The sequence below is a fragment of the Nipponia nippon genome, unplaced genomic scaffold, assembly GCF_047370975.1.
Source record: "Nipponia nippon isolate SJK-2023a ecotype South Korea unplaced genomic scaffold, ASM4737097v1 scaffold_6, whole genome shotgun sequence".
NCBI lineage: Eukaryota > Metazoa > Chordata > Aves > Pelecaniformes > Threskiornithidae > Nipponia > Nipponia nippon.
This window is the reverse complement of record NW_028262380.1, coordinates 54,708,804-54,727,434: the sequence shown is the minus strand read 5'-3', so window position 1 is coordinate 54,727,434 and position 18,631 is coordinate 54,708,804. Positions and strand designations below refer to the sequence as shown.

Here is an 18,631-nt window from a genome sequence, read left to right as displayed (position 1 = left end):
CCGTTAAAATTCCCCCAGGAGAAGACCCCCCCGCCTGCCCTCCCTCAAACTAACAGCAAATAAATCCCCAAGTCTCTCATATACAAGGTACAATATTGCATTCTAATTAAGTCACAAAATACGTTACCGCACCGCCAGCGGCTGCCCTTAAATGGATAATAAGCTAATACGTGAAGAGCACGTCCCCACACGAGGAGATCCCGTATCTGCTGTCAACTGTTGTTGAAGTCTGGCTAATGACCATGCTCTGCTTCTTTCTGACAGGTGGTTGGCGTGCCTCAGGCTGCTGTGGCTGCTCCTTGGGACGACGGTTGGAGCTCTCCCCATCGCCGCTTTAGTGACCCTGAAGTGTTCAGAAGTTGCTGCTTTGCAGGGAGCAGCACAAAGGGGATTTGTCATGACTTAATTAAACTTTTGTAAAGGGAGGGGGGGAATTTCACATTTCTAAGTGCAACATGTCCTTAAACAGAAGTAGTAAGAGCTGGCTTATTTTGTTGTGCAGGTAAAAAATGGGTAATGATGTCATGTGCTTGTTTAGACAGAGGAGGAAGCAGCCCAGTTTTTTAGTATTACAAGAAGTGCACAGCAAGGTAATCCAATTAAATATCTCAAACCTACAGTTTTGTCCACAAAATACCACCGTGACTGATTTAAAAGCATGTCTCTATATCCAAATGGAAATCCAATGCCTTTTGCACATTTCAGGCATATACGTTTATCTGAACGTATGGAAATGATTTGGCAAAATAAGAATGCAAATGTGGAGGCCTTGGCGGGGGGGAGGGAAGAACAAAAGTCAACCGAAAAGAAGCAAAGTTGAGGGCATTGCCTGAATCTTCGTAACATGCAATAGATGTGACACACTTGGATGAGCCATTTTCATGGTGGAGGGGAGACTAGGAGTGGCTACCTGCATTCTGTCAAACTGTTAACAGCCTTGCATCCTGGTTCTGGAGGTTGTGGCTAGATACTATTTCTGGGACTTGTGAAACAAATGACCTTTTCTGGGTCTCGTGGTCTCATTTGACCAATGGGTCCTCTGGATCCGAGGCCCATATTGGTGGGGTTTGTGCCTTACCCAAAGTGAAACTCTTCTTTGTATTTCCACAGCGAAAGGTAAAAATGTATGGGTGCTTTTTATCTTCCTGACTGGTGTGCTGCTGGGTCTCGCAAAAGTCATCCAGGCCCAGACAAACGTAACGCACCGGGGAGGTACTGCCTGCCCCGGGGAGTGTGGCAGCAGTGGCCGTTTTGGCTTGGTTGGCCGCAGCAGTAGCCAAATGAAAAGGCCCGATGCCTGGCATCACCGTCATAAAAACAGCCTGAGCAGCAGATGTCAAGCTTTGCTTAGATGTAATCTATCGACTAGACATCTAATCAGAACTATTGTCAGCAATTTCAATTCAGCTGACTTCAGTCAAGTGAGTAGTGAAATGCACGTGGCAGTAATGTCCTTAGATCCTGTTTCTCTTATTAAAAGAGGCTCAGAGGATAAATGATTTACCAGCTACATAGAAATGGCCCGCAGGCTGCAGCACGCCTCGGAACAGCACAGCATTTGTGTGGAGAGATACAGTCTCTTCAGTTACCTCCTCATACCACAACATACTCCCATCTTTGCCCTTCTGTGTATAGGCTTAGCACAGATTTTATCTAGAAATGTAAATCACTTGATACTCCATCCAGCGAAACCATCCGACAGTAGGAGGATATCAGCGTTGGCCTTCGTGCTTGCTGTGACAGTGGGTATCCCTAATAAAAAATTGGTGATAAGGACATGGCTGGTGCTTATCCTGAGGTGCAGCTGGACAACCAGGTGAATGGGAGTTTAGCCGGTATCACAGCTTTGTGGCCTATGATCAGCTCGTGTGAGCACTTGCAGTTTATACTGATGTCAAAAGGAATAGTCTTCACACAGAACTTGGGAGCCCGATGTCACGGGGTCCTGGTCTGTGTTCACAGCTCTACGCTCTGTCAGTGCCTTTATTGCACTATTACTAGCAAATGTCTTTTGAATGGTTTTGGTTTTTTTGTTTTGTTTTTTAAAGAACAGGCTGTTGCACAGTTTAGTATGAGAGGCTTTTTCTGTGTGTTTCTGGCACTGGATTAAATGGAGGTGGAATCTCTGCTATGTGAATGCTCCTGTGGCATCCGCTGAGTTCTGGTACAATCTCGGTGCTTAAACTGACTATTTAAGGCAAGTTTCTTTTCATACCCAGTTTGCGTACGTAATCCCTTTCCCATCCTGACTGGCATCTTCCCATCACAGTGTGTGTGGGATAGCCAGCAGCTTCATGGAGCTGGAAAGTTAATTTGGGCAGGTCAAAAGCAGTGTTTTTGCAGCCGGGTGGCATGGGATCGCATGGGTGCTTGGCCCTCTGGGTTTGCCTCCTCTGCTGATAAACAAGGAGCCTGAACCGTCTGAGGCTGGCACTTCAGCACTGGGAGTGCTGGCTTCACTCTGAAGCGCTACAGATCGTATGATCTTTGTGCATTGCGGGCTTGACCAAGCTAGGCAACGGTATCGCACAATCAAAAATAACGTGTGCTGGCTTGCTGGGAACTGCTATCCCAACTGCTCCCTGCTTTGCCAAGGAGTCGTCTGCTGGTTTGCTTGCCGGCATGCTGCAAACCTACAGAAGAGCAGCTGTGAGATAAGATGCTTGAACTGGCAATTTCCCAACTCCTTTACCTAGGAAAGGAGGAAAACGAAGACTCCTGCATGCGGCATTTCTCACTTGATGGGGTTCTGTTGAAAAGTTGCTGCAAGATGTGCCTTTAAAAATCCATCTGTAAAAACCCCCCGACAAACACAAATCTCAGCCCAAGCCAGCCTGAGAGTACTCATGCCCACCTGGCTTTACAGGATAAGGACTGTACAGTGTCTTCCTGTTCAAACGCGCGATTGTTAAACCACACAGTGCCTCTGTGTGAGCACACACGGTGAAAGTGGTTGGAATTGTCGCCTTTGTCTTCGCTCAACTGAAAGGCAGTGATTGCATCGGGGCCAGAGCCAGGAATGAAAAGGGCTCCTCACCAGCGCGTGGTGGTGCAGGCGCGGCTTCTGCGCTTGAATACAAAAAGGACAAACCACAGGATAAAGTGAGAGCACTGAAATTTTTATTTGTTACCTCTAGGTACCACGAGTTTGACATTAACAGGCAAGACCAGTGAATGAGCAGCAGTACATTGCATTCAAACCTGAATCTCCAAAGCACCAAAAATGGAGCTAGATTTACTTCTTAATCCTATAGTCAGCACACTAGCCTGGACTTGCTGCATCTTGTATTGTCCCTAGTTTTGTAGTACATTGTTATGCAGTTAGGGGGCGTGAGGAAAGAGTCATTGTGTAGTACCACTTCTACGTCATCATAGGACTACAACATGCACATTCTACTATGTGGCCCAAGCAACAAGAATACAAGTAGAACAGTTACGGGTGGAGACAGGTTCATGTTAACACCACCTATGAATTTGTAGAAACCTTTTTGGACGGGTACCTACAGCAGTTCATCAATTTGTGTGGGAACATTACACGCATGCACGAGTGATACAGTGGAAAACATAGCAGGAGCGGCAGCAGGACGGAGGACAAAGGTGAGATCTGTGATGGGATGCGCTGGAAACAAGACCTTCCTCAGCTTTCTACAGCAAGTCTCTGCTCTGTTAGCGAGGCCTGCTGGGCAACAGTTTTGTTCTCGTGGCTGCGGAGTTTTGATACGACTTCTAGAAACGCCATGCTCTGCACTTCCTTTTGAAGAGGTTCTGGAAAAAGAAATAGTAAAAGAAACGGCACTTTGTATGAGACGGGCAAGAGAACAGAAAAGCTTGGCGAGCGTGAGAAACTTTTCCGCTGAACCCCGCACACATATAAGCGCACAAACGCGTGTGTACACGTCATCTTTTTGTTTATTTACTTTTCTGAATTGCTTTTGAGGATGGAGAGAAGATTCTCCAGGGCCCAGGACATGCACAGACTCCACAGATTTCAGGTAGAGATGAAGGATGAAGCTGCTGCATAGCAGTTAAGAAAACCCACCTGGATTGCCTTCCAAAACAGATGCTTAGGAAGTAATTTTAGTGAAAATGTTTTTCTGCTTTATTCCTTAAACGAGCCTGACCAAGTGAGCTTGCCTTGAAAGGTTCGCTACCTCGTTCGCCTGTATCAAATCAGCTCTGGTTGGTTGTGTGGGGGTGTGAAGCGGGTGAGATGGTTCTTTCATGGATGTGTCCTCACTTGGTCGCTATCAGCTGTCCATTTACAGTTCAGCTCTGAAGTTAATACAAATACAACACATGGCGTGTTGCTCGATGCAGTGTGTATGTATACAGCACTTAGGTTTTACTTGAAACTGTGAGATGCTGTTTTACAATTCTGATCTTGGATTGCACTGTCCTTTGTATTACTAAGGAAAGGTTGGGAACAACCCATAAAATTGAGCAATTTTTTTTCAAAATCTGATGCATTTTCTCAAAGCCCTGTACTCTAGACATCTCACAGGTGAGATCCAAAGCAGTTGGGTTTGTTTCATGCCCTGTTCAGGCCACTCTGCTGAACTCCTACTCAGCAACAAACACCTACCTACTTTTTTTTTTTTTGCTTCCCAGGTGCTGCTGGGGGCCTAATCCCTGAGCTTCCCAGGAGAAATCCCCACCATCTGTTTCAGATTAGCTATGCTGTGTGCTATGCACATTTACTTTTTTTTTTTTATAGCAAACTTTACCATTTGTTTCCCTTCCTACCTACTTTCTTCTTCACATGTTTTCAGTTTTCTTGCAGTTTAAGCCCTGCTGTGTAGGAGCTGGGAACTCTCACGCTGCTGTGCACCTGGGAACCAGTGTCCAGAGTGGTAGCAGTGAAGCCGTTGGGGTGGTTGTGCTGTGTAAGCACTTGCTGCTCTCCTCCTCCTTCTGAGATACCACGTTTAAGCAGGTGTTACTGAACCGAATCTCAGGAATTTACTGTGCTTTACAGTGGCTGAATACTCTGCTTAACATCCACATTCCTGTGAGCCTGGAGACCCTCACACACGGCAGTGACTGTGCTAGCTATGAATGCTCCGCTTTTGCCGATTCTTTGTTCCAGGTTTCCATTTTCTGTTGTCCTCGCTTTTTCCATCCATTCACTCAGTTGCAAGAGCAACTTCCAGATGGCAAAAATCACATATAAATATATATCTCTTTACTGCTTAACGCACAGCTGTTGGCAATATCAAATTCAATGTGATGCCAGATACCCTGTAACAAAGGTTAGTAACAACAGCAGTCACTGGAGAATTAAACTTGCCAATAATTAAACCAGTGCAACCACTTCTAGTCTTTTATGGAGCTATACTGGGGTCAGTTACTTCAAAATGGCTACACAGGTCTGTTTACAATAGAATACGGAAACGTAATTATAAATGCTCGCTGTGTGGAGACAGTGGTGAAAGTAAGTGAGAGGCAACAGAGCTGGGAGAGATGTGTGGTTTAGTATCTTCATGTGTAAAGAGTAGACTTGGCTCTTTGAGTCCCCCCTCCTTGGTTAAAATAGTAAAAAAAAAAAAAAAAAAAAAAAAAGGTTAAAAGTTAATACCAGGGTGGCTCAGCTGTTGCTCGCGCGTACTCGCTCATTTTGCACAGGCCTGCTCATCAGGAAGCAGTGCTGGACACTGGGGCAGCCAAGTGCTGGGCCTTAGCTTCACAGCTGCATACTGCAGTTGTGTGCTGTCTGTTCCCTGGGAGCAGGCCAAGACGCCTCACGTCTAGGCAAAGCTTACGGTGTGGTGGCAGGCTGGACTCTGCCGGGTGGATAACCCTAAAAGACCCCGAAGACAAGACTGCTCCTTACTCTGGTGGACTAGAGAGACAGGTATTTAACTTCAAATAACTCTGTCAATCTTGCAGGTGACAAGACTCAGGGAAGGGAAAATGCAAGTGTCAGGCAGAATTTGAGAGTGATTATTTTAGTTGGAAACAGTGGGGATACACGCAAGAACATCACAGTGAGGCTGAGGGGGAACCTCTGCAGAAAGGCTTCTGCTCTAAAATGGACGGATAATCCCAAGCACTGAACTGCTCAAGAAGGTTGTGAGTAACAACTAAATTGCATGTCTTAATGTTAAAGTGAATGCTCACTGGGAGCTGAGGCTTGTTAGCAAATTTGGAACACAGTCTGTGTACACTGAGATGTATATACTGCTCTAAAAACAAATGTTTGTTCCTTTTAGATGGCAGTAATACAACATTCACTCGCGTGGATGCACAGGTCACCAGAGTTGCACTTAGAGTAGGCATGGTGAACTCTGTTTAAGGAAAAAAAACCCAAAAGCAGCTTTGTTTACAGAGACAGCACACACTTAGCTATGATATAACTTTTAATCAATTCAGTCGAATTGCTGTAAACTCATCTCTGGAGAATCTTCAAATGTTTCACACTTGGCAAGTCATGTGCAGACAGGCTCTGAGTTTCCACCTTTCTGTACTTAATCCAGTTCTTTGTCATCTTAGTTGTCTGTAACTTTCGGAAACCTTTATGGAATGAAATCTGCTCTCCTTCCACAGAGTAAGTACTTCTTTAAGAACTGAATGAGAGAAGCATAGCCACTTCTTGAAACCTCAGCTGGAAGTCCAATTCCCCCACAATACCTTGCTCTTGGTTGGTTGGGTTTTTTTTTCTTTGCCTACACGCAGGTGGGAAGTCGCAGTATCAAACCATAGCCTGCTACGCTGTCCTCAAAACAGTCTGACCTTTAGCAGAGGGTTAGCTCGGAGAGATTTGACTTTACAGTGTCCAGCACTGACGCGATGGAGCGTGTCCTCCTTGTCTTTCAAAGCAACCTTCAACAGTTGCGCCTGGTGGGCCGAGCCTGTGAGGGCTGCAGAGGGAAGGACTCCTCCTAGCGAGGTAAGTGTGAGGATCCTTCCTGAAGCAGGATTATAGCCTACGTGCTGTACTAAGTACTCATTTCATAGAATCATAGAATCGTTAAGGTTGGAAAAGAGCCTTAAGATCATCAAGTCCAACTGTTTGGGTGCATGTGTGTCCTTGCAAATATTACCTGTATCTTTATTTGTTTCCTACCATCCTTGTAGGAATTTAAAACTACAAGTGAGGAGGCTCCTTGCAAAATTCCACTCAGTTTTACTTGACTAAGTTGATCCATTAAAAAAAGCCATCACACATCAATTACGGGGAACTTGCAGCTAGAGGTGAAAATAAAGTTCTTGTTATCTGCGTATTTGCAAAGAGAGCCTGATACTGTATGGTTTTAAATGCCTTTCATTTCTTTCCTGTCAGTCGAAGTTTGAGCTAGCTGCATCCTGCAGAAGCCAGAGTCCAATTTCTGCAGTTAATATCCAAAACTCAGTTAACAGCCTCTTTCTTGACACTATAAATAAACACTATAAATAAAGTGTCACAGTAAATTGACCCCTTCTGTGTACATTCATTGTGAATAGGGAACCAGCCTCAGAGCGCGTTTGCACACGTTCCATGTTCAGGCTAAAAGAGAGAACTAAGTTTAAATACATAAAGCTCAGGAAAGCAGTCCCTCCTGAATACTCACCAGATCCTATAAGGGCACAGATCAGCACCATGGAGTTGTATTTTATTTCTGGAGCACTCCGGTCGTCTGAGAGCAATCTGTGTAGAATCTGAACAAGCTGAGCATTTTCAAGATCCTTTTCAGCAGTGACTGAAACACAAGTGAAAATTTGTAAATCTGGAAGTGCCGCTTGCTTTGATGCTTCCGCTTGTTAGCCATTTATTGAAGCATGGATCTCTCACCGTGGGGAAAGTGGTGCTGTGGTATGTAACTCAATGGCATAAAACGGAAGCATGCATTAATGGTATGATGATGACAGGAATCACAGCTCTTGCTGTAAAAATGTAAAACAGCCTAACTGCTTGAAAGGACAATCACAGAGTTTAATGATAAAAGCCAATCTTAAATGTGCAGTGAGCTGATGGCAAAGACACCAGGGTTTCTAGCCATTTAGGCCAACACCTGCAATATTTCAGCTTTCAAGACTTCCGTTGCCTGAATTTGCTTTTGGAAATTTTGTCTGAGTAAATACAGATGGTGTAGTTCTTGATTCCATGATAGAGGGAACTCGGGGTCCGTTGTAAAGGCTGTGAAAAAACTTTTCAAGATCAGAGTGTGAGTTATTTCCTCTGTAGTTTTCTAAGACACATTATATACTGGATTCAGGCTCAGAACCTTTACATGTCTGAAGACAAGACAAAGAAGGGTTAGATGACATGTGTGAATAGGAACCTTTTTCCTTTTAATTAAAACAATTCCCTGATGCATTGGCAGCGATTTGGAAGTTGAACATAGCATTCCTCTAGTACACGATGGCAAGAGATGAAAGCAAGAGCAAAAATATGTAATGTTCCTTGTTTAGTTGGTTACCTTAGTTAATAAGCAAAACCTCTGTTGGGCATTTACCTTTTTGTTTGGTAAGCTGAGGTACTACAAAGGCAGGTCAAGACACGTAATCATCTCTGCCTTCATATGTGTGTATTCTCTAGCTCTCACTAATTAGGTAAGTGAAAGCTTTACTTTGATAAGCCCTCTCAAAAGGGGATTATCCATTCCAGTGTAGGAATGTAGTCAGGTCATATAGTCTCCACTTTAAAGTATGATTTTCTTAACTGTTAGCCTTTTGGGTTTTACCCAAAATCTGAAAGTTCTGTTCAAGGGCCTTTCTAGATCATGTGATCACCTACCAGAATGATGGAGCAGACACCGTATTACCAGCAAACTCCAGTTTTCTTCATAACCTCATTGCCTGCCTATGTCTGCACGAGCTGTTGCGTATTTCCATGCTACTGAAGGGCAGGTGCAAGGAGGAGGCTTTTCTACGTTGCAAAAGAAACTCGCACAACTCCCCCCTCTACAACTTCTTTTGGGCACAGACTGGAAAGAAAACCAGTAGAGTTAACCACCGGAGTACTCACCTAACTCTAAAGCCGCTATTAATGCCAGCGCAACGAGAGCTTCGTTTTGCATTATTACATGTTCACTGGTTGCCATGGTTACTAAATGCTTGATGCCACCACTCTGTACAATGGTCCTAATTACATCCTAAAATAAATAACACAGAAATGAAAAAATTCTGCATTGCATACAAATGGTATTCAATAATGAAATTGTCATGGATACCATGTTATCGTTGGGTAAGGATACTCGTTGGCTTTATGCACATATAATCGCTCTATACATAAATGTACATACATGTGGCCCTCTAAATTACCTGCTATTGCTCTGCAATTATAAGATACGACCTGTTAAACCAAGCCAGTTAACCACATGATAAAGCTAAGACACAGGTAACTCTTTTCCAGGTTATACTGTGTAACTCAGGTTCTCATGGTGTGCCATCAATGAGTTATGTTTGAACTCTGCTGCTGTTCAAAGATGGTTAGTTTTCCCTTCTTTGTGTTGTGATGTTCAGAGCAGCACATCAAAAGCACCCATCAGACCATATATTTGGGTTAAGCAGACCCAAGAATATAGTTTTAATAAAGTTATCAATGGTTACTGACATCCATATCCATATCAAAGATATATGGTTTGGTTTTTATTATTTTTGTATTTGCTCTGTGGATGCACAAAGTTTTGAAATAGTAGTTATTTCTTGAAATAAGAATCTGATTTAAATTTTTAATCAGTGATGTGTTGAATTTCCATTTAAAGCACACATCCCTTTCCAACTCCAGCCACAAGCCAAAACTCATTAACTGATACACGGGTTTAGAATGATTTCTGTTCCGGTGCTTGCACAGGCTATGCAGTGACATCCTTTATGCAAGGAAACAGACACAATAGGATCACAATCCTTGAAAACTGAAATATTTTTAGATAATCATATTGAAGATGCTTGTGGCACAAGTCATAGCCTAATGACTCAAAGAATTTCACATTTAAAACCTATTTTTTTGAACAACATCATGTGTGCAGGCATGTAAGTATTTTTGTATTTTTCCTTACTTGCAATGATGCGTTTTATTATTTGTGATTTTCTGGTGGAACTCCAAAATAGTTTTGAGACTTCATGGAATAATCTGGGAACTGCTAATTTCTATTTGAATTGGTGGGCAATTTTGGCTATGTAAACCTTGGGAATCAATCAGCACTTTTGACATCAAAATTTTTTATTTTGTAGGTGAACATCACCCTCTAAAAGGCAGTACCAAATAGACAGATGAGATGACAGCAGTCAGGTGTGGTGCTAGCATGGCTTAACTCACAAGTACCTATTGCGTTTTTTAGAATGAGACACAAGTTTTCTAAACTACTGTCACCTTTGTAAATATTACCCCAAATCCTTTAAAATTAAAAACCAAATTCAAATCTAATGTGCTGTAAAGAACCATACAGTGGTACTCATATTCAAACCTAGAGGGCAGTAAAAGCATTAAAAAAGCCCACCCTCCAACTGTTTTCCTCTTCCAGTCAAGTTTCCTCTGTGAGTACGTAAACCACACAAAAGTTCATCTGTGATAATTCTGCTAACTTCTGTATTAATATCTATTTGATACCATAAAAAACGTCTCTGTATTTAGGACTGAATTCTGTTTTCCTGTAGAGAGTATTGATAAGAACTCGCATCTGCGGTGGCGTATGGCATCTACGCATGCATCTTGTGGACTATGTGGGGAGGGTGCAGAAAAAATGAGAACTCAGAAATAATGAAACCCGATCAGTTTTAGAGGCTGAAAATAAAATGGAGAATGGGCATTAGAGACAGTAATATTAGAAACGAGCAAAGATTTAAATCTCTCAGTCCTGTTGATGTGTTTTTGGAGAGGCTCAGCATAGATCAGGTCCACAATATGTTTTTCACTTTGCAAACGGCATGCGTGAACGAAGAGGTCACTGTTAAAGTCTGAATTGTCCAAATCACAGTTGCTATTTAAGCTCAGTCATGCAGCCTGTGTTCATATCAGCGAACACACTAAATGAAGTCTGAGCCTGAAACAGCTTGCTGCCAGAGGAAGTGCTTTTGTCCCTTCTAAGGCTGTGTTTGCCCTACACTCACTCTCCTGAGCAAGGACTGTGGACTTGGACTGCTTATGTAAAGGTGTTTGGTTGGTGCGAAGGTGATGGGAGGGACAGAACTCATCCGTCCCACAGTTTCTCGTAATATCATATCTTTTGCCATGTACAAGGAAGCTTCTGTTAGAATTTGAATAAATGATCATTTCTAATGATCCGTTAGAATCTTAAAACTCTGAAATACGCTATATGATGAGTAGGGAGACAGACTATTTCTGGATCTAAATTTTATATAAACGCATAGCAAGATCATAACAACTGAGTGCAATGATTCTTTGTATATAGCATTGTTAAAGTGTAGAAAATATGGCATGCTGAACTTCTACAGGATACAACACAAATAAAAATGAGTCAAGACTTAGCCACGTGAATCCTAACAGTGTTCCTTCAACTGGCCTGCCGCTCTGAAATTGTTTTGCTTTATTTCAGTTTTTTTTTAACTACATAGTTCCAGTGAGCATTTAAGCCTGTCGCTTGTGTCTGACTGGCAGGTCCCAGAGGCAGAGGAGATGCAATACATGAATTTACCACCCCGGCTCTCTAGAAGGATTACATACTGGAGGCCTCGGCTACCCATACCAAGTGCAGAGGTAACTCTTAGCTCTTACAAGCTGACCTTTTTCACCACTAACTTACTTTTGATTTGCTGTGTCGTATAAGTGCAGAAAGTAGTCTGTTGGACTCTCCCATCACACCTGCGTGATCCTTGGCTTCACACCACTCCACCAGTCGTTCCACCAGTTTTACATTTTTGCCCAGCTGTTCAGCTGCTTCTGCTACACGATGCCAGAGCCAACAACACAACAAAAAAGTTGTCACTTTTTTTAAGCAAGTGCTAGAAAGCTGAAAAGTTACTAACTAGGAGTTTGTTAAGCAGAACTTCACTAGCTTGCACTATAGCAGCGGGAAAAGTCTAGGTTGCATGGAAGCAAGTAAAGCCAGTCAAAATGGAAACAAAATACAGAAAAACATTCATAATCCAGTTTTTGAAAACAATTTATATCAGCCCAGTTAATGGGGCTTGTGCATTGATTAACAGTAGGGAAAAGACAGGTGATGTCACACTCCCAGGTGAGCTAGCTCAAAAATATAAAACCAGAAGGGACCGCTGCCAGAAAGGGAGCATTGTGGTCAGTTAGATTAGGTTTTATAGACTGTAAGTCACATAAATTTCTTCAATGAATTTCTATTTCATATCTAATAGCTTTGCTAGAACTAGAATGGATCTTTTGAAAAAATCTGCAGGACTGGGTCAAAAATAAATACTTGGCTAATTTATCTCGTTAACTACGTTTGGTTTTTAGCAGACTTCTGATGTTTCAAATCCTCGTGCTGGAACGAGCTGTTAAACTGAAAGGTGCTTGTTCCTTTTGAAGTTGCAGTTTATCAATTCACAAGGGCATTAGCCTGTTCCAAGGAGCTAGGTACAGCCAGGAAATGCAGTAAGTGAACAGCAAAACCGGAGTGGTAGCTTCAAACACTCACGCCTCAATACATACTTGTAATGTGACAGTGTAGGAGACTTCTGAAGTACAAAAGTAAATAAGCATTTGACACCTATTCTGAGGGTCCCTGGTAGTCAGTTTAGGAGTTCTGAAAAAAAACCAACCCACATTCCTCTCCCTTTGCATATGTATTAGATTTATTCCAAGGCTTCAGGAATAGAATTTGAAAAAAACCTCTGCTTCCCTCTTGTAAGAATCTTGGCAGCATATCACAGACTGAACCAAAGAGAATCACTTAACATAGAGAACAGTTTATTTTTACCTTGTGCATCTATTAACATTCTTAATGTTCCCAGCAGCTTGAATTGAACAGGGGGCATCTCCGATCTGAGAAATTTCAATACAGCTTCTGCAACACCAGCTGATAGCATCTTAGCCTTATTTACAACTGCATGAATAAAGAACAGGAATGATCTCAAGAACATTTCTGGAAGAGGCAGTTTATTTCTAAGACATTCTTGAAGAAAATTTTCAGATACAGTTTGAAAAATAGCTTGTGAACACAGACTTCAGGAACATGAGTGTGTGCTGACAACGCTGCATTGTGGAAAAATGTCGTGGTTGCTAAGACACAAGTGTGAAATTAAGTGCTTTTTCCTAGTGTGCACGTCTAACTTCCAGTGTTCAGCCTGAACATAAGCTGAAGGCTAGACTTTTTCCTCTGGTCTGGGAAAGGTGTCTTCCACAAAATGTATGAAGCAGAAGCCCAGGCTAGTACTTGCACCCCAAAATATGAGGAAACTTCTCTGATTCCCAACAACACTCCTCTGTCTCACATAGGCAAAGGAACTAAAGCATCTAATTAGCAGAATAACCTCTTACCCAGTTCCAATACTTTACACAAACAACACTGTGGCCTGACGTGTCTGGAGCCTGTAGTCCTTGTATTGGCCCCCAAACTCTATTTCACCCCCTCCACTAGTCTAAGTTCTCCACTTTCATGGAGCTCTCTGAAATATATGTAAGGTGCAAACTCAGTCCAATATTGTACTTTGAAAAAAAGTACTTATTTCATATTCAAAGTAGTGTTTAACAAGCAGTTCATTACTGAGGCCACTTATTACTTGCTCATTTTTCTCTAGCAGTATACATTAAATCTTATGCAGGTGTCTGGCAGACATCCTTGAGCATAGGCTCCGGGGAAGCTTGCTGACTGCTGGAAGAATAACTCACTTGCGAAAGGTAAGCAAATGCTGTACCACTAAAGCTGCATGGCTTTAGTTATGTAAGTGTGATCATTTTTTAGACAGTTATTGTTTGTCAAAACTGAAAATAGTAAAATAAGGTAAATGGATGAAAGACTTTTGGCTTGGTACAAGAAACCACACACAAGTATTACAGACTTGCTTTGTTTTTATGTGCATGTGCTCTGCCTTTTATGCTTAGGTAAACAAAACTCATGCAAATTAAGTTATTAAAAATGACAAAATTAGCATTCAGTTCATTGCCTACAAACAGTAACTAATTGCAATAAGTTGGCTATTCTAACAGTCTGCCTCCAGCTCTAATTTGTCAATTGTTAAAGCCTGAGGAAGTTACAGTAGGATGCAGTGTTTCAACAAAGTGGGCACTGCTCTCTGGTGGGGTCCCTCAGCTGTGAGAGAGATCCCAAATGAAACAAACAAATAAAAAAAAAAAGTAGTGCTCTGGGCAGAAAGGATTGAGAAATCGTGTCTGAGGCCTCCTCAGCTCCCTGCCTGTTACAAAGCTGCCCTGTCCTTGGTGGGGAATGATACTGTGGGATGGAAGTGGCAAAGGATGGTCAAGACGCCTGTCATGTATTTTTAAAACTGCTGGTCGCACCTGCTGCGCAAAAGACACAAAAGCGATGATGGGCCTGAATGAAAAGCAGCAGCCTGACCTGCGTCTAGGACTGTCAGTCAGTTCTCCCACCCTCATCCCCTGGGGGGTGCAGTGGGAGAACAGAGTTTCACCTTTGGGTAATTAGCAATGCAAAGTGAGGCTTACCAGGAATAGCCAGGTTTCTGAGAGCACTCAGTGCAGCGTGCTGTACAGTTACATTTCCGTCCTCCACATGTCTGTCTAGCAGATCCATCAGCTTTTGAACTATGCCATTATCCACCATATGGATGCAGTTTCCATCTGTGCGAGATGAGACAAGTCACTTGTGAATGGAAGATTATTACTAAGATTTTTACAAGAGCTTTTTAAGAATAGACGGGTTATTTCCTTGCTCCTTTCTAGATTTTCTTGTTGAGAATTTGACCACCATCATCAATGGGAGTTGTAGTGTTCATGACAAATTTAGAAGAGTGATATAAGAAACACTGAAGAAGGCAGAAATCCTCTATACCTCTCTACAAATGTCAAACAGTATTTTTTAAAGTAGGCTTAAAGCTTTTCAGGATTGTAAAGTATAAAACTACTGATGTTGCTCTGTAGCTCAATACCAGCTTTACTGCGACATGCAGTTTTTGTTTGTAGCTGTACAGACAGAGCGTGATAGAAGGGCACAGATAAATTAACATAAGCTATTATGGCATATGCTTACCATTTCTGGCAAAATTTGCAATAGCCAATGCTCCTGCAAGCTGCAGCTGATGGCTATTGGAAGGAATCCATGAAAGTACTCTTTGGAACACGCTGCCTTTTCCTCCTTCAAACAACTTTTGCATGGATTCATCTGGGGTAAAAAGCAGAGACAGTCAGCAAGCCAAAGGAGTGTTTCTTAGGGAAAATTCTTCTCTCTATACCTGTGAAGCTCTGCTGGCTTCACTACAATTAATCCAGTCCTGCAATGGGATGAGAGACAAAATCTGACCCATCAAATCTTAACTGGCAGGTAGCAGGTCCTCTAGGTTATTTAGAAAATTAATAAGTAGTAAAATTCAGCAGCCAAACGGCGTTACAGGTATCTGCTGTTGCTTTGCAGAAAGCGGTGACACACTGTACTTACCTCCAAGCAATAATAAAACCATAAGATCAGAAGCTGTTTTAAGCTCTGCAATATCATCTTCTTTGTCACTGTCCACAGTCTTCTGGACAATCTCAAGTAAGCACTCCACCAAGCCTGCTTCAACCAGCTGCAGTTTAATGACATCTGAAGAATAGCATAGGAGTCAGAATCATGTTTTTATATACATCTATTGTATATACACACAGGACAGACTGTGAAAAGAAATAGTGATGTCAATGGTTTCACTGACAGCTTGTGTAGATAAAACAGCAATTTTAAAATTTTAAATTCTCAGGGCCAACTTCTGTTATTATTCATCTGCCAGGTGCTCCCCGGGCTCTGGACTGCCTTTAGAGCACAACTGTATGCTGAAGCGGTATGGAGCTGCTCTTCACTTCTCAAAAATGAGGATATTTCTCTACAGCAAACTTCTGGCATCTCAGTCATCACGCAGCAGGCTCCTAAGAACTGTGCTGTGTTTGGGCCTTCCAAAGACTTTCGACTGCGTTGCTGAACAAACTTAGGGTTTCTTCTTCTATTTCATGTACAGAAGAGCTACTGACTTCACTGAGACATGCAAGTATAAAATAGAGAACTTTTTGATGAAATCTCATAGCAAGCAATCACGCATTATGCATGCTGATTTTAGAAAGTGCAGTCACAAACCTCTGCAGGAATGTGCAAACAAATGTATTTCTTTTAGCTTTCTGCATGAAATGGTGTTTTAACAATAAGGAGTTTAACCTAAGTTAAAATATTTTTAAAGGCCGAAGCTTTGGAAATATTTTATTCATATAGTTTACAAGTGACAGTTGGGTGAGAAGTGTTCTACCTCTGGTGAAGGATGTGACCGACTCTCAGGTTCCTGCTGTCACTAGGCTTTTTGCCTGAGTGAAATTCATTGTTCCTCTAAGAGCGGCTGACCTTCTCATGAACTTCGTTAGGGAATGCAAAATATCCAGTTAGGATTTTTTTAAATAGGTACTATTGCTCTGAGGTACTTTAAAAAATAGGGAGTTCCCTTAGTTACAGAATACCAGGTTGCAGGTGTGCTGTGATTTGAAACAGAAATTGCTACACCAGTGTCCTTAACAACAAAACAAAACTAAACCCTCAAAAAACCCCAACCACCAAAATCCAGACTCTGCAAATGCTTCATTTAGATGTTTTTGCCTGCTGCCCTACTGCTAATTATCTACAATCAAAAGCACCTAAACCGTACCAGCACAGTGAACTCATGTAAGTATGCCTTGAATCCACGGTGGAAGAGTTCAGCTGGCTGCCTCATAACATGCAAGCACCTGAGTTATGTTCAGCAGCAGTAAACTTATCAAATTTTATCGCGACTATAAAACATAGTCTAAGAAAAATTAAGCATTTGAACTGAAATATGTCAAACTCGCAAAAGGTTGGACCCAATTCTGTGTCAGTCTCCAAGGACGGAACTATCTTAGAGCAACTTGTTAGTTACTATGTAATAAATGAATATATTTTGGCAAAGTGTGCATTTTTAGAACTGAAAAAAGGAATCCTGTTTTTACATACCACTTAAAATAAAAGAAAAATTTTTAAATTGAAGTGAAAATTCATCGTGATTTATACTGTGTAAAACAGACACAGAGTGTTTGTGTACAACAGAGTAGGATAAAACCTAAATCTTTAGAGTTTAGAATTCTATCTAATAATTTATTCCATTCAAACAAGCTTTAATGCTGAGGTGATTAAAACAAGGTTATAGAGCCATCAAATACTGTGATGTCTTCCATGCTCAGAACTGCCTCCCACTTCAGTCCAGCTCCACCTGTTAACTCATTTCTCCCTTTCCCTTAAGGGCAGATGGTAGGTTATACAAACCACCCAGAACTCATTTGGGAGGAGCATCCCCGAGGGGTGATCGGGCACACATCAGTTCCCCCTCTGGCTTGAGCAGTGAATGAAACTCAAGTCTCCTGGAGCTACCATAATATACACCACCAAACACCCAAATTAAATTTATGCGATCTCTCAATGAACAGTAGGGAGAGAACGACCAGCTCTTAGCTCTGCAATTAACATGGCCCTTGCAAAAATACGTCCATAGGAAATGGAACTGCTAGTGCTTCTGTGATCCCAGGAAATGACATAATGACTGATGGCCTGGTCCTGTAACGGACTAGGAACGCTTGAGCCAGCGTTTTGCAGACAGATATTGTAATGCCCTCTAAAAAGCAGCTTTTGCTATTCCCACTGCAGGTACAGGGAAATAAAATATAACATAACCATATACAGAGTGAATCAGAGGTGGAATTGGAATCAACAATTTGTTGGCTCCTGTCATATGCTCAGACAATTAAGACCTATTCACTTCCTGTGAAACTGCCATCACAAGGATCGACCCTGGCGGCTTCTAAACCAAGTTTACGGTTACTCTGCATTTAGTCCCTGAAGACAACACCAATATACGAAAATACATATAAGGGAATGAATAAAAAATAGTACAGGAAGAAAAAGTCAAATTCTCACCATTTTCTGCTAGGGGAGCCAAAACTTCAAAAATCATCTCTTTTTTGTCATGCTCTATTTGCTTCTTGAACAGTTTCACAAGCTCTTCAGCAATGTTTGTGTAGGCAAACTGCTCTTTACTTGACTCTGTGAAGCAAAAGAAAAAATTCAGTATCAAGTAAACAAACCGCATCAAAAGGTAGGACTATTTTTTTCTCTTTATTACCAGGTTTATTCAGTAAGATGACTAATAGTGCTCTTCACAGACAAGAACAATAGACTCGTGCTTGTCACTAAATGAAAAGAAAAATGTCTAACACTTTGATAAATGTACTGACCTGAATTAATTATGATTAAGGCTGTTAAAAATATATAAACATACGATCAAGGCTGTTGGGGCTGTTTCTGCCCAACAGACTGTAAAGGTAGCTATAGAAACAGTAACATTACAAAAATATATATTAAGTCTTTGATTCCCCTCAGCTTAACAGGAAGACTAACAGATTATATACTGCATTTTCTATGGGAGAGATGCAGAGTCATACTGAACGCTTTAATATTTACAAGGTTTCACGATGGTGACATTTCTGTGCATGGCTGTTGAAGGCCATTTCATGCTGCACAGATAGCATCCAGCAGCTTTCCAGATGGGCTAGCTTGCTACCAGGAGGTTAGCCAGCAGA

At 41.8% G+C, this 18,631-nt stretch overlaps 2 protein-coding genes and 1 long non-coding RNA gene across 12 annotated transcripts in view; 2 read left to right on the top strand and 1 right to left on the bottom strand.

Annotated features, from left to right (window-relative positions):
* Nucleotides 1-2,965, top strand: part of TSPAN5 (tetraspanin 5) — a 90,018-nt gene extending 87,053 nt beyond the window's left edge. For all 6 annotated transcript variants that reach the window (XM_087735702.1, XM_087735704.1, XM_087735700.1 and 3 more), the window contains one exon: nucleotides 265-2,965. In XM_087735702.1, the coding sequence (XP_087591828.1) occupies nucleotides 265-420 (156 nt within the window). In that variant the 3' untranslated portion in view covers nucleotides 421-2,965. The remainder of the gene's footprint in view (nucleotides 1-264) is intronic.
* A 133-nt stretch (nucleotides 2,966-3,098) lies between these two features.
* Nucleotides 3,099-18,631, bottom strand: part of RAP1GDS1 (Rap1 GTPase-GDP dissociation stimulator 1) — a 102,631-nt gene continuing 87,098 nt past the window's right edge. For all 5 annotated transcript variants that reach the window (XM_087735691.1, XM_087735692.1, XM_087735694.1 and 2 more), the window contains 9 exons: nucleotides 17,970-18,095; nucleotides 15,468-15,611; nucleotides 15,063-15,194; nucleotides 14,519-14,653; nucleotides 12,813-12,938; nucleotides 11,682-11,821; nucleotides 8,945-9,071; nucleotides 7,548-7,676; nucleotides 3,099-3,765 (listed from right to left, as the gene is read on the bottom strand). In XM_087735691.1, the coding sequence (XP_087591817.1) occupies nucleotides 3,638-3,765; nucleotides 7,548-7,676; nucleotides 8,945-9,071; nucleotides 11,682-11,821; nucleotides 12,813-12,938; nucleotides 14,519-14,653; nucleotides 15,063-15,194; nucleotides 15,468-15,611; nucleotides 17,970-18,095 (1,187 nt within the window). In that variant the 3' untranslated portion in view covers nucleotides 3,099-3,637. The remainder of the gene's footprint in view (nucleotides 3,766-7,547; nucleotides 7,677-8,944; nucleotides 9,072-11,681; nucleotides 11,822-12,812; nucleotides 12,939-14,518; nucleotides 14,654-15,062; nucleotides 15,195-15,467; nucleotides 15,612-17,969; nucleotides 18,096-18,631) is intronic.
* Nucleotides 3,772-17,117, top strand: LOC148051477 (uncharacterized). The gene is made up of 4 exons (XR_015699510.1): nucleotides 3,772-6,886; nucleotides 11,537-11,635; nucleotides 13,657-13,732; nucleotides 15,793-17,117. It is a non-coding gene; the product is annotated as an uncharacterized LOC148051477 (long non-coding RNA).